Genomic DNA, 14,210 nt, shown 5'->3' with positions numbered 1-14,210 from the left:
TTTTTAAAAAAATATTTACATCAATATTATTGTTTTTTATAAATTAAGAATGTTACATAGATTAGAACATGATGAATAGTGAATAATATAGTAAAGAGGTGTTTCTCAACCTGGGGCCCTTTAAAATATGCAGACTTCAACTCCCAGAATTCCTCAGCCAGCAAAGCATCATAAAGGGCCCCAGGTTAAGAAACACTGTCGTAAACTCAAGGGCAGTGACTATTCAAGGTGGTCCCCTTTCAGGCAGCTTCTCATTGCACCTTTACATTTTTTCTCCAGATAAAAGCATCCTTGTTTACCATACAGCCAAGATCACTGTGGCAATAAAACAGTTTATATAAAAACTTACCACATAATAGCCTTATGATAGCATTAGAGTAATGAAAATAAAATAAAAAGTGTTAGAAAGGCAGATGATACTAGATAAAACTCCTTGCAAACTGTTATACTGAATGCCAATTTGAATAAAAAAAATGATATAATGGTAAAATCAGCAATTCTTCTATGAGATTCTTTTGCATTCATTTATACATCCTCTATTAGAAATGAGGATGTAATTGCTTTTCTACAATTTCCCCCCCTCAAAGAGATAATATTACTGTTCTTACAATGATAATTCTTCAAAATGTATCTCGTGGACTAGCTTTTACAAAATTCTTTAGTATCTGTTACTTCCAAAACTCAGTACTAGTCATTCCATTTCAGTCTCCTATTCACATTATGAAGTGGACTTACTCAGAAGTAAATTCTACTGTATTTCACAATATGTATTTTTTAGAAAAGCATCTTTGGCTACACAATGTATCCTGTGTGTGTTAACAACTTTTCATAATGCCTTTTGTCGTTAAACCTTTGGGGGTTTCTTTAAATCTTGTTCTTTTTGCAAGTTCTTTGTATATTTACTTACTTTTCAAGAGCTGGCTGGCCTGTTGAGTAACAAGCAGAATGTCATAGAAAAGGAAGTTGGGCTATGGTTTTTCCTAACTGAAAGAGCAAATATGCCCACCTGTAATTCTTTGTTCCTATCCTGACAAATACGTAAGTTGTGTTCCAGGTTGACCACCTGTTCTGCAGATGCTTGACGTTCCTTTTCTGTTTTGCGAATAGTTTCCTCTTGCAGCATCAGTGCTACTTGCGCACTGCTCAGACGGCCATCTGTTCCCCTTTTACCTAAATGTAGAAAGTTGCAAAATGCAAGCATTAAGCAGTAAAATCATTTATTCTACGTTAGTGTTTTTCAACCTCAGTATCTTTAAGATGTATGGATTCCAACTCCCAGAATTCTCAGAATGGTGATTGGGCTATTCTGGGATTGAAGTCTACACATTTTAAAGGTGTTGAGGTTGAGAAATACTGTTCTGCAGTATGAGTGGGGAAGCCTGTGGCCTTCAGATGTTTTGGGCTTCAGTCTCATTAAGCAACATTCTAATGATAAAGGATTCTGGGAGTTGTAATCCAAAACATCAAAAGAACACCAAATGGCCTACCCACTATACAGTGTTGTCTAGTAGTGGTACATGCCCGATAAATTAGAATATGAAATAATGCAATAAACTCCTGGACAATAAAGGCCACCCATATCATGTGAAATCATGTTATGACCATCGATGAATAAATATGGTGACATCTTTTGGTTGTTTTTAATGAAAAAAAGACACACTATAGAAACCATAGGCAGCTTTCTGTGATACCTGAACAATTATAATTAGTCATTTCTCATGAATGGCAGAATTTCCAAGTTAATACAGCATTCATTTATTCATGAGGCTATATGGTAAAAGCAGCAGTGCATGAAAAAGACCTCAGATGGCCCTACCTTTTCCTAAACCAGGGGTCTCTGGAGCCGCATGTGGCTCTTTCATCCCTCTGCTGAGGCTCCCCGTCGACTCCACAGTTGATAGGGCTTTCGGTTAGGACAGGTAGAGGAAAAAGGAGGAGACTCTATGGTGGGGGAACTGGACTTCAGGTTGGCTCCAGAATTGAACGGGGCTTCTGGTTAGGACCTTTGTGGTTCTTTGAATGTTTAAGGTTGCCTACCCGTCCTAAACCTTTCAGTGCCCATCTATACAGATATTCCTCCACTTACAACTACAATTGGGACCAGAATTTCCATTGCTAGCCACGTGTTTGTTAAGTGAGTTGTGCAGTTTTAGTTTTTACCATGGCTGTTAAGTGAATCACTGCAGTTCTTAAAGGAATCACATGAATGTGAATTTGGCTTCCTCCATTGACTTTGATTATCAAAAGCTATCTGGAAAAGTCGCAAATAGCTATTTGCGACTTTTCCAGATAGCTGGAACATTGCAACCATTATAAATACATGTCAGTTGCCAAGTGCTTGAATTTTGATCACATGGCATTGGGATGCTGCAATGGTTGTGAGGACTCGTTGTAAGTCACTTTTTTTTTAGTGCCGCACCAACTTTGAATAGTCGCTAAACAAATGGTTGTAACTACCTGCATTAGAAAATTAAGCTGGAGCTTCACATGTCTAACTGTGGTACAATTACGATTCCCATCTAATAACAATGGCTTCCAAAGCTGACAAAGAATTAGAATGCCTGACATTTGCTTACAGTCTTTTGGTATATTAAAAGCACAGGTCCTATGTGATATTTGATTTTGTTTTGTTTTTAAAGTTGTTAGGAAAGCCCACTTGGTTACAGTCATGAGGAGTAGATATGATTTACATATGTATATATGTAACTAATTCCCAGCATTTGCTTTTTAAATGACAAGCAGCCTTTCTGAGCTACCATTTTAAGAAGAAAAGCAATTAAAGCAGAGATAAACTTAATCCTCTTCCTGACCTCTCTCCATGTCCTGAATCTGCTGCTCAGTCCAGATACGAATGTCTAAATCCACAAAATCTTGATCCATATGTGGAAAAAAGCAGATTCAGAGCAGAGAAACATCTGGCGTGGAGATCAAACATCTGCCCTGATATCACTAGTCTTTCGCTTAAAGCAGCAGTCCCTAAGCAGCTTTTTAAGAAGTTTAGGGATTCGTTTCACTTGCTTTGTATACAATTTGTCCGATAACTGTCTTTATCCAGCTAAATAAGCAAGAACCAGAGGTGAGAAAACAGATAGGTGAAGAAATTCTTATGGATGAAGGGATAAAGTAAGGAGAAGAAGAAGAAGAAGAAGAAGGAGAAGGAGAAGGAGAAGGAGAAAGAGAAGGAGAAGGAGAAGGAGAAGGAGAAGGAGAAGAAGAAGAAGAAAAAGAACAGACCTTCCTCACAGTCTGCTAAATACTTCTGAAGTTGCAGGATACGGCTTTGTGTTTGGTCGCGGTCAGCCTCCATTTCATTCAGCTGATGACTCATATTCATCACCTGAATTCTTAGATCATCCTGGAAACAAGAGATAGGAGATATTCATGATATCCTTGGCTTGTCACCAGGAAAGATATAAAACTCATTCCGGATAAATGTATTTTTAAATTTTATTTTATACTGTCTATAATTTGCTTCACTAAGTCACAAGGATAAATTTTTAACATGGACAACTAGTTGAAAAACAACTACAAACAATACATATCCTAAAATCAACATTAGATAAAACAAATATTTAAAATTAGAGCAAAGTGACTGCATTTCCAACAAATGATAGATCACTGGTAATCAGACTATTATCGATAACATGACCCATAATATTGCCAATAATTTCCCAGAGAAATAATTCTCAACCAAACTAGTTCATACTTTTATTGCTCTTGATACATAAGCATTAAATATGTATTGTCATACTCTAAAGTTAACTCAAACAGTTTTCTTGTCTTACAAAAACCTGATTTCATGTTCCACACCCCTTAACTGAAGACATTTTACTGAACTGTATGGTATGAAAAAAATAGACCTTAATATTTTAGAAATGTTAGTGTCGCTCAAGTCTTAGACAGAAGTAGACTACCTGGTATGTACATCAGACTCTTAATTTGGCAGCAGATTCTTCCTTTCTGAAAGTATGGCCTTGCCTACCCCCAAAGAACTAAACAGTTTATCAACAATGTTTGCTTAGCCAAAATGCCTTGGATTTGGAAGTGATAAAAAGAGGGGGATCTGCAGAGGCATGGAGAAATATTAACTGTTTAATTGATTACATTTAATTACATTTAAATTAAATTCAGGTTTTATCCTATTTTCCTCAATGTGAAGGTTGGTATCTACCATCCTCCATCATTGCATAACCCTGCCCAAAAGGGTCTGTTTTCATGGGCACTGGAAAATGATAGTATATCTCAATTTCAATCTATGTATTATCAAAAAACTCTCACTATACAAATCAAATCCTGCTCTGAATCTTCTTCCTTGAAGACAAGGCCAGAGGCCTTGGAAACAATTATTACTAACATATTTTCAGTCAATCAAAATACCTTCAGTTTTGAGGCTACATAGCTTTCTTTACAACTAAATATGTAAATAAGCATCAGGACTGTACTGGTAAAATTAAGAACACTGAATTTCTTGTAGCTGATAAAGTGTTAACTGAAATATGTTGTTATTGTTTGTAGATACTTTTTCCTTTTTTTTTTTTCCTTTCTCGTTTACACAAGTTAACAATAAATTCCAGGATTTTGGTGGACAGGACAACAAAGGAAGGAATGTTTTAAATGTGATGTAGCCCAGAATTAACTGATTTCTTCATTTGTCAGAAAGGCTGTTGGATGATCTGATGCTATGATTATTGTGACAAGCCATGTTTTTTTAATTATTCTGGTACAGTATAAATATTTATTCATTTTTACAAAAGGCATGCTTTTGAGCAATAAATAGCACATGACAGAGACAGGGCTGAACTGCCCTTGAATGTTGCTAAACATATGTCTTGGGAGTCAACTTGGGGTCACAATAAGTTAAATTGGCTCATATGATCCCTGAAAAATGGAGTTAGAATAGCTAGATGATTTTCAGTTCTAGGTAAATGAACTGGAAGGAATTTTGTATATCCCTCTCTGGTTCACAAAACTGCAGATGCAATTTTTAAGAAACAATATGCCTTCATAAACTATTTGCTGAAAAAAAAACCCTAGCTATAGTGGAAAGATGCATACTACATACTAAACCAAAACAAACAAAATCTCTAATATCTCTAGTATCATGTGATATATCAACCCAACCGTAGCAGAGGTGGAATTGGAACAAAAGTCTTTTATTCCCAAAAGTAACATTTTGTACCTAGCAACAGTGCTCTTTTTACAGCTTGTTATTTACTTCTAGTTCATAACATGATCTTATGCTTATAAATTATTTTATGTCATTTATATAAATGGCGCTGTATTGCACTGGTTCCTCTACTTTCTTTATCAACAATTCCAGTTGGTGCTAGTGGGACAGGAGAGATCGTGCTTAATCCCTTGTGGAGTGCTACAAGGGTCAGTTCTTTCCCTCTGCTATTTAACATTTACCGGTACATGAAGGCACCAGGCAAGATCATCAAGAGTTTTTGGGGATTGGTGTCATCAAATGTCAGGTGCAAGCAACCAGAACACTCATAAATAACCTCAGGCTGGAAATGTATTGTTCATCGCTTGCATTGCAATACAGTGCCATAAGAATCTCCCCAGATTGCTTGCCTTCTCTGAAACTGACCAGATAAGGCTTTATGGATTTGGAGGGAGGTGATGTTTATGCTGTTTGTGGCTACACAACAACTCACAACTAGGCAATAAGTTAGGCCCTCACTTGATCCCTCCTGCCAGCCTAGCTGGCAGTTTTGCAATATCATTATGTTTATAATACCCAGCTCTACATTGCTACCCCAGGCTGGTGATATCACTGAAGCCTCAGTCCCTGAAAGATGGGTGGGGGAGAATAGACTTAAACTGAATTTTTAAAAAATGGAATTACTGTTTCTCCATGGGGTTTTCTGTCTGCTCCAGTGGTGTCACTTGATGGGAAGGTACTATTTCTGAAGGTACAGGTTCATGACCGGGGATTCTTCAGGAATAGCAAATTGAGAATGTGACTGCTGGGGGTGGGGGTGAGGTGGGAAGACTTTTCCTAGCTTTGGCTAGTAAGCCAGTTATAACCTTTCATGGAGTGGAGGGGGATCATGCTGCAGTGACTTAGATTCTTATCACCACCTGCTTAGTTTATAACAACGTGCTCTACATAGGGCTGTCTTGAAGATCACTCAGAAACTGTAGTTGGTGTAGTGGAAAGTGGCCTACAACTGGACATTGTTTGCTGATGGGAGCAACTCATTGCAAGCCCTGCACTGGTTCTACTAGGTGTCTGGATGCAATTTAAAGTCGTGGTATTAATCCATAATTTGGTGCCTAGTTATTTGCAGAACTGCATTCTCTCACTGGAATGGGCCTGGCCAGCTTGATTTACCAGAAAAAACTACTACAGTAGTTATGGAATTTAAGGAAGTGAAAGTGGCAAAACATGATTATGCTATTTTTTATGGTTGCACCAGCTGTTTGGAATGGTGTCTCAATGGAAATCTGGTTGGCTTCCACTCTGCTTACCTTCCAGAAGCTCCTCAGATTCGTTTCTTGGTTTATTTAGTTTAGTTTAATTCATTTAATATAATTACTAATTTTCCAGTAGTATTGTACTTTTTATTTATATTGTCTTTTTATTGCATGTTTGTTTGTTATTTCTTATATATCTTATCTGTACATCATCAAAAATCCTTAAGGATTTGATGCTCTATAAATGTTGATGATGACGATGACAACAATGATGGAAGTTATCACTGCTAAAACATAACATTATATAAAATAAAACCTTTTTTCTGTGAGTAAAAGAAATGGACTAATTTATTTGTAACATATTTTAAGCCATTATTGGCTTTGATCCAGAATGATTAGGTAGATTTATGTGCATAATGCTCTCCAGGCATTCAAATAATCACGCTGAAACTTTGATAATAATTTCTAGTAAACGCCCTTAAAGCTAACAGGATGCTGAAAAAAAGCATGGCATATTATTTCAAGTGGATGCCTAGAAACACATGCTTAAGGGATGCATTTGTACATACGCTGAAAAGCAGAACAGAGACTCTGGTGCATAATTCCAGACCTATTCTAGTTATGTCTTAAGCATACTTCCTAGTACTTAAATGTTACTATTTCAGTAAATCCATAAGCAAGTCTCAATTTTTGTATATTGAATTTCAACGTTAGAATATTCCACTTTGTCTGGATAAATCCAATGAATGAAGGAATTGAACCAAGATTTGAAATAATATGGATAATCTAATGGAAATCAATGGATGATGGAATCTAAAACCTATTTTTAGTAATCAACTAATTATAAGTTTTATTTTTAACTTGTCCTTCAATTGATATGAGGACTAATGTTTGCTATCTATATTAAATTCTTCGTATCGACAGTAAAATATGAACAGAAGCACAAAAAGAAAGGCGCTATTTTGCCACAACTCCTTAGCATTAGCTTTATTAAAATAAAGTTGTCCTGCACTCAGATTGTGATAAATTAGTGAATGTGCTCTTATAGTTTTATAAAATTCATAGCTATGAGTTTTTCAAAGTTCATGAATTTATGCCATCTAAATCTCAATATCATTCTGGATCTCTGGAGGTAACTGAAATATTTGAAAGAGAAGCCCTTGCTTACCCTCTCTCTTTGGGTGTCCCGCAGCTCCTGAAGGAAGTCCTTCAAAGCATCTCGAACTACTTCTGGATCAATTTCACTTGTGGTTTGTTCACTCCTGAGGGGAGAAGTTTGATGAAATGGTGAACGGGAGCGGCTCCTCTCAGGTGATCCAGTGCGAGATGCAGGTGTTTGGCGTCCACTAGTTCCTATAAAAAAACCAAATACTTGCTTGGTTTCAGCCAACAGACAGGGTTGAAATGGATTTCTAGAAGAAAAGACTTCACAGACTACATGTTTTAGGATTTATTCATTCATTTAGTTAATAAGGTTATCTAACATATCATATTTTTTTTATTGGTAGGGGCTTTCTCTTGCCTAAGGAGAGGATGTAACCATAATTAGCTATGTACCTACATCTTTTCAGATGGCTATATCACCACTGTCCACAAAGCTTTCAAACTGCCTCTTAGCTATGATGTTTCTTTTTGGTTAAGGTATATGAGATAAGTAGCTATTAAATACATAGTTTTGATTGGTATATTTTTCAAATTCTGCCTTTGTAGTTTGTAAATCATAATTTATGGATTAGTGCCATAAATCAACTATGGATTTATTCAGTAAATCGTATTTTAAAGCTATGATATTATACAATATAAAGACTGGCCCCTAGAATGTTTCATTCTCCAGAATCAAAATATAACAATTTTCCAGTTGTTTGCTTGTTTATTTCATTAAATTTATGAATCTATTATAGCTGCCCACTCCAACAGGTTTTGAGTGGCGAATCTAATTTAGCCCATAGCAGTGAGAAGAATTTTAAAAATAACCTTTGACTGGAGACGAGGATCGTTGGGGAGATGGACTCCTGCTGCCAAGTCCCAGTGTGCGACGGAGAGTGGAGTGGAGTGCCACTAACTTCAATTCAACCTCCCTCTTGGCTGCTTCAGTTTTGGCTAGTTCTGTTTCTAAGCCATGGATGCATCCCTCACAGGTGCTGAGGCGCAGCTGGAGACTCTCGTTTGCCCTGCTTGCTTCCTGAAGCTTCACTTCCAGGCTATGGAGTTCATCCTTCCACTTCTTCTCCTTGATGCAACTCTCTGCAAGGCTGTGCTTTAAATCCTGCTCTTGAAGTTGGGACTTTACCTCTGCAGAAGACAGCTTCTTCTGCAAGTTCAACACCTGGAAGGAAACAAAGACATGATGGCAATGTATACACAGAGGAGAGATTCCAGAAAATTGCAGAGCAGTAGTATAGATAGGGAAATGGGGGGAAAATTAGTGACAGATTATTTCTTGGCATATACTATTGCTAAGAAAATTGCATGGATGGGCCATAGGTCTTTTTCTGCCATCAGTTTTCTATGTTTCTGTTTTTCTATAAGTCACCAAGTCAATCTCAACTCAAAAGGACACTTCACCTTCACTACACATAAAAATACTATATTGCTATACATGTGTTGGTCTTCACAATTACATCCTAATCCCATTAAATATGCAGTTTATCCCACATCTTATCTCCATTGCATTCTTCCACAAAATGCTGCCTTCTTTCACTGTCACAACTTACTCTTCAATTCTTCTTCCATTAAATAACCACTCTTTGCTATTATCCCATTGTTACCTCCTTGTGAGCAGAATCATGGCCTATCTCCAGAGTAGATATCTTCTGTTTAAGATCCAGGACCTCTTTGCTGTTCTGCTGTTCCTGTTGTTCTTTTTGCAGCAACTGATGTTGTAATTCAGCAACTTCCTGAGTTTTCTTACTGTTCTTGCTCTCCAGGGACTTTACCTGTGCAGGAAGAATTTGAATGTAGCTATTCTTCAATACAGAATATGTGACCGAAATTCCCAACCTACATGTGGACTCTTCTGCATAAAAGAAGTATTGCCATAATTGGCAACTGCTTCTAACTGCCATGACTGACTGTATCACACTCCAATCATAGGAAGCCTAATAGAAAACTTAACAGATTCTTCAGCAAGAACATGCTGTCTATTTGTTGTATATGCATCATGATATCAAGAAGGCCTGAAAAAGAGGTTCTAGGGACAAAACTACATCATAATTGAAGAGAGAGTCATTACATGCAGAAGTGATATCAGGATACTTTCCATTTGATTTTCAATAATAGCAATTACATTTGGGATGGTTCTACTACATTTGCTATAGTTCAGTTTACTTAGGTATCAATCTCAGGAGTTAACAGTAATGTCAAATGATCTTGCATACATCCTTCCTAGCCTCCATTGATCATGTCAAGTGTTTCTCTCCATTAACCTGTTACATTCTTGGATCTGAATTGAACAACGAGAAAGTCTGTTTGTAAGCTACCTCTCTGCGCAGCTCCTGAAGCTCTCTTCTGGCTTCCATGTGTGCCTTCTCTACTTCCCGTAGATTTACTCGGAGCTCTCCCACCTCTACCTCAACTGCAGCTTTTGCTTCTTCCAGAATGGCAATCTTCTGTTCTCGTTCTTCCTTGATTCTCTGCAGTCTACAAGAGGTTAAGTGTTTATTATCAGTCATCTCTAAAAACACTATGTCTGTTCCATCAATGTGTATAAGCTTCTTCTCCCAGCCTGACACTGTGCCAAGTCTGCTGACCTGAGCTTCTCATTCTCTGTTTTTTTGACAGTGGCTCTGAGGTCAGCATTGGATTTCTGAAGTGCTTCCTTTTCTCTGCTCTCATCTGCTACAGCCCTGTGAAATTCCAGTAGCTCTTTTTGTCGCTGATCACAAGCCTCTTCTGACTCCTGCAGTCTCTGGTGAAGCTCAGTGAGTTCTTTGTGAACATCTGCATAGGTATCTTCTGCCAAGCGTAGCTGGACTTTGAGCTGTTCTGCCTTTAAGAAAAAGCTACATCAATTTTAGGGCACTTTGGAAAATAATCCTAATGACTTCAAGAGGATTTACTCCAGAGAAATTGATATTAGTGTATTTCCAGGGTGAGTTTGTAGGCAAAACACACAATTAAAGGCACCATGCACATGTTATTAGGCATCTACTATCCAGAAATAAGTCTTATCATTATATGGTCATGGGGTCCTTGGTGTTCTCTGAGCTTGGTTGCTTTCTTGTAGATGTTTCATTACTAAACAAGGTAACATCATCAGTGCTAGGATGGACTAGGAGTAGCACTGATGATGTTACCTAATTGGTAATGAAACATCTGCAAGAAAACAGTCAAGCTCAGAAAGTACTAAGGACTCAACTTTTCAACCCTGGACCACAAAAATTCTCTTCTATCTGTATCATATGGTCAGTATGCAGTGAATTGTAGTCTTGGTTGATTGATTAAAACATGGAGATGAAAATTTGATCACCAGAGGGAAAGGCACACATCTGCAATTAAGTACAATTTGCCCCTGCTGGATGCCCTCCAACTACCCTGTTTCCCCCAAAATAAGACATCCCCTGATAATAAGCCCAATAGGGCTTTTGAGTGCATGGCAATAAGGCCAAGCGCTTATTTCAGGGTTCAAAAAAATATAAGACAGGGTCTTATTTTTGGGAAAACAAGGTACATTGGGCTTTTTATTTTATCTATATTTGAACAAAGGAAGTATTTAAAATGTAAGTTTTGGGGAAATATAGTCTTAATCTAAAGCCTCACACAGAACTGGTAATGTATATTAACTAAAGGGGAAAGTAACAATAAAAAAATCTATCATCTACATATACTAGAACTATATATATGTCTACTAAGAAGAAAGGTGTTCAGTAGGACTTACTTTTGAATGTTAAGTTTATACTGTAGAATTTTACTGACTTCCTTTTTAAGTGAGAAATGAGTCATGATGATATATCACTGTCTGAAATATTAGACAAAAATTTTCTAATGAAAATTTTACCTACGTTTCATATTGTTACTAAGGTCGCTCGTGGCTAATATTTTTGTCAGGTAAATAATATTAATGGACAGTAATGTTGTCTTATGGGAGTTGATTGTTAAAAGATGGTTTTCTGATACAAATCTCCTTCTAAACTGACATACTTTCTTGCGCATCCCCCACACTAGCAAGGATAATATCAGTTAGAGCAGCTCATGAAAAGAACAAATGAAGCTGGTTTTGGAACACTAAAAAAAAAGAGAGAGAGAGAGGAAGAGAAGGCGAGAATGAGGCAAAATTTTGGTCATGAAGAAGAACAATAACCATGACGAGTAGGTTGGTTTAAGAAAGAGTGACTGGCTTTTCTGTTTCATATACTCTATACTGAGAAACTTTGTATGTCTATATTAAGAGAATTACACTGATTGTTTAAAACGCAGTCAGTTTTTGTTATTCGTGATAATTATGGTCTATAAAGTTGCTTTGAGCTCTGAATTAGCAAATACCGAATCACTGATCATAAGGGAAATACAAGACCCAGAAGGCAGCGTGTCACCTTGTTCGACCTCAGCTGGGAATATGCACATTGAGTGACTCAATTTTTTTTTGCCACTCTGCATATATCTGTGAATGACCATGAAGGTGCTCTGAGTATTGATTTTGGAGTTACAAATACAGTTAAACAAATAAATATATTTGAACATACAGAATCTGCAAATAGTAACGATGACTGTATCTGCTCTGTGGGAATTATATTGCAAAAATATAGCAATCTACTTCAACTTGATGTAGCCTACAGATCTGTCCTCAAAACTTTCCTTCCCCCTGATTTCTCTCCCACTCTTGAATGACATAAAAGATGACTAATTCCACCTTGTCTGCAGGAGAGGATGGGATCTACCAACAAAGGATGTAACAGCAAAAGATTGGGAGAAACGACAGCAGTAAAAACAGAAGATCAATTTTGAAGTATCTGAATAATTGCAAATGACAACATAGATGAAATTCCTATATTAAACCGGTAGCAGTGCACATGTACCATTTGAACTTCAGCTGGACAGACACAGAAGCAACTTAGCTTAACAGCTTTCCCATGAACTGCATTGTGAATTAAAATGGAGAAGAAAGAATGGTCTGGATTTTATTCAGCCTTCCTTGGAAAGCTGTGCTTGTTTGTGCCCTGTGTATTTTTGGGGAAGGGTAGGAGAATTGTATAAGAACCCCAATGTCCTATGTTTTTCTTTTGAGTTTTCTTTCTCTCTTTTTTTAAAATTCTTTTTACTCTGAAAAGCTCTAACATTATCCAGATCCTCCCTGTTGGCCGGGCTCATTCCAACCAGCTCTGTGTTATTGTTGTTCTGTTTTTGAGAAGGATTAGGGTGAGACCCTTTTTCTACCAGCCCCCACCCACATATGGGATCCACAAATGCACTCAGCATTTTTCTGCTGAGCTCAATAGAAATTCACGAAGAAAGGTCAGTGACCAAAGAGAAGGGCGATCCATCATAAAATAAACTGTTTTTATTCCCCAGGATAAGGAGAGGGGGTTTGCAGGGGATGGGACTGAAAAGAAAACATCACACAAAACTCTCCTCCCCCCACCCCCATACATTCATTCCTTCCTGGCTAATTCCTCTCTTGTGTTTTCTCCTTCACAAGAATATTGCAGCTAAGCTCATAATGAAATTATTATAATTATATATTGATTAACATTTATAAACAGCCTCTTCTGAAATCATGCCTGGGTTGCCAAACCTCCAGCTGAGGCTTAGAAGATACATGGAAGAAGGTATCTAGGGTGGGAGAAAAAGGCACGTGTTTGTGTGGTGGTGGTATGTGCATGGGTAGGAGTGAGCATGCATTGAAGTGTGACTCCACACACATACATAGTCTGTGAATTCAAATAATTGAGTTCACATAAAAAGAACAGATATGTACATGAGAATCTTGAACAACAATGTCTAGGTGAGCAACGTGCTACTGGCGGCTTGCCAAAATAGACTGCCGTGTTTAACTGTTGTTGTGTGGAGTGTGCATGCACAGAAGAGTCCGTGTCAGTGTTCTTGTACATATGGGAAGGCAGGTCTGTTCAACTCAAGGCTGACTTCCTCAAGTTAAAAGGCTGTGAAAATGTTATGGTTCCCATGGTGATAAGTAGGTCAATGCTGGCGCCTGTGAGGATTTTGCTCTGTGTTTCTTTGCCCTCGGCTTGTTATATTAGTCCCTCAACTTACTTCTCCCCCTCCTCTCTCCCTCTCCCTATTTCTTTCGCGTGCTGTTGTCTCTGTTCCCATCCAGTGTTAGTCTTTCTCTGCCCATCCTGCCTCCATCTCTGAGATCTTCCTCACCCCCTTCGCCCCATCCCCATTCCTTCTGCCCTCCCTGCCCTCTGAAACAACCCTCTTCTCTTGCTTGTGTGGTCCCTCCTGGGGCTGGACTTTGAAATCTGTTGAAAAGAGGCCATTTTTTGCCAAAATAAACAGCCTGTCATGTTAAATTACTCTCTCTTCCTCTTTTATGTCCTTTAATTTTCTATTTCCCCCTCACCCCGTCCCTTTCTTTCTCTTTCCTCCCTCAGGCTGGGGTCATTTTTGTTCTGCGTTCTCAGTTTGTAAAGAATTAGAACCCTGGAAACATCTGGCAGTGGGTGAGGGTTACCATCTGGGGAGGTTTTTCAGAGTTGCAGATATTTGGAAGAATGTAAAAAAAACCACCCTCTAGAGTTGGATATTAAAAAGAGGGGACATGACAGGGTGGACAGTGATTTCTGCTTCCAATTTAACCAGTGACAAGCTGGTGTTGGAACTGGAGT

General features: G+C 37.9%; 1 protein-coding gene across 2 annotated transcripts in view; it reads right to left on the bottom strand.

The window, feature by feature from the left end:
- CROCC2 (ciliary rootlet coiled-coil, rootletin family member 2) overlaps positions 1-14,210 on the bottom strand; it is a 93,753-nt gene that overhangs the window by 14,778 nt on the left and 64,765 nt on the right. For both annotated transcript variants that reach the window (XM_034439503.3, XM_034439505.3), the window contains 7 exons: positions 10,173-10,411; positions 9,903-10,062; positions 9,192-9,359; positions 8,398-8,749; positions 7,592-7,776; positions 3,235-3,355; positions 1,007-1,170 (listed from right to left, as the gene is read on the bottom strand). In XM_034439503.3, the coding sequence (XP_034295394.2) occupies positions 1,007-1,170; positions 3,235-3,355; positions 7,592-7,776; positions 8,398-8,749; positions 9,192-9,359; positions 9,903-10,062; positions 10,173-10,411 (1,389 nt within the window). The remainder of the gene's footprint in view (positions 1-1,006; positions 1,171-3,234; positions 3,356-7,591; positions 7,777-8,397; positions 8,750-9,191; positions 9,360-9,902; positions 10,063-10,172; positions 10,412-14,210) is intronic.

Source organism: Pantherophis guttatus, chromosome 6 (assembly GCF_059756535.1).
Source record: "Pantherophis guttatus breed Tessera chromosome 6, ASM5975653v1, whole genome shotgun sequence".
Classification (NCBI taxonomy): domain Eukaryota; kingdom Metazoa; phylum Chordata; class Lepidosauria; order Squamata; family Colubridae; genus Pantherophis; species Pantherophis guttatus.
This window is presented reverse-complemented; position numbering and strand designations above follow the sequence as displayed.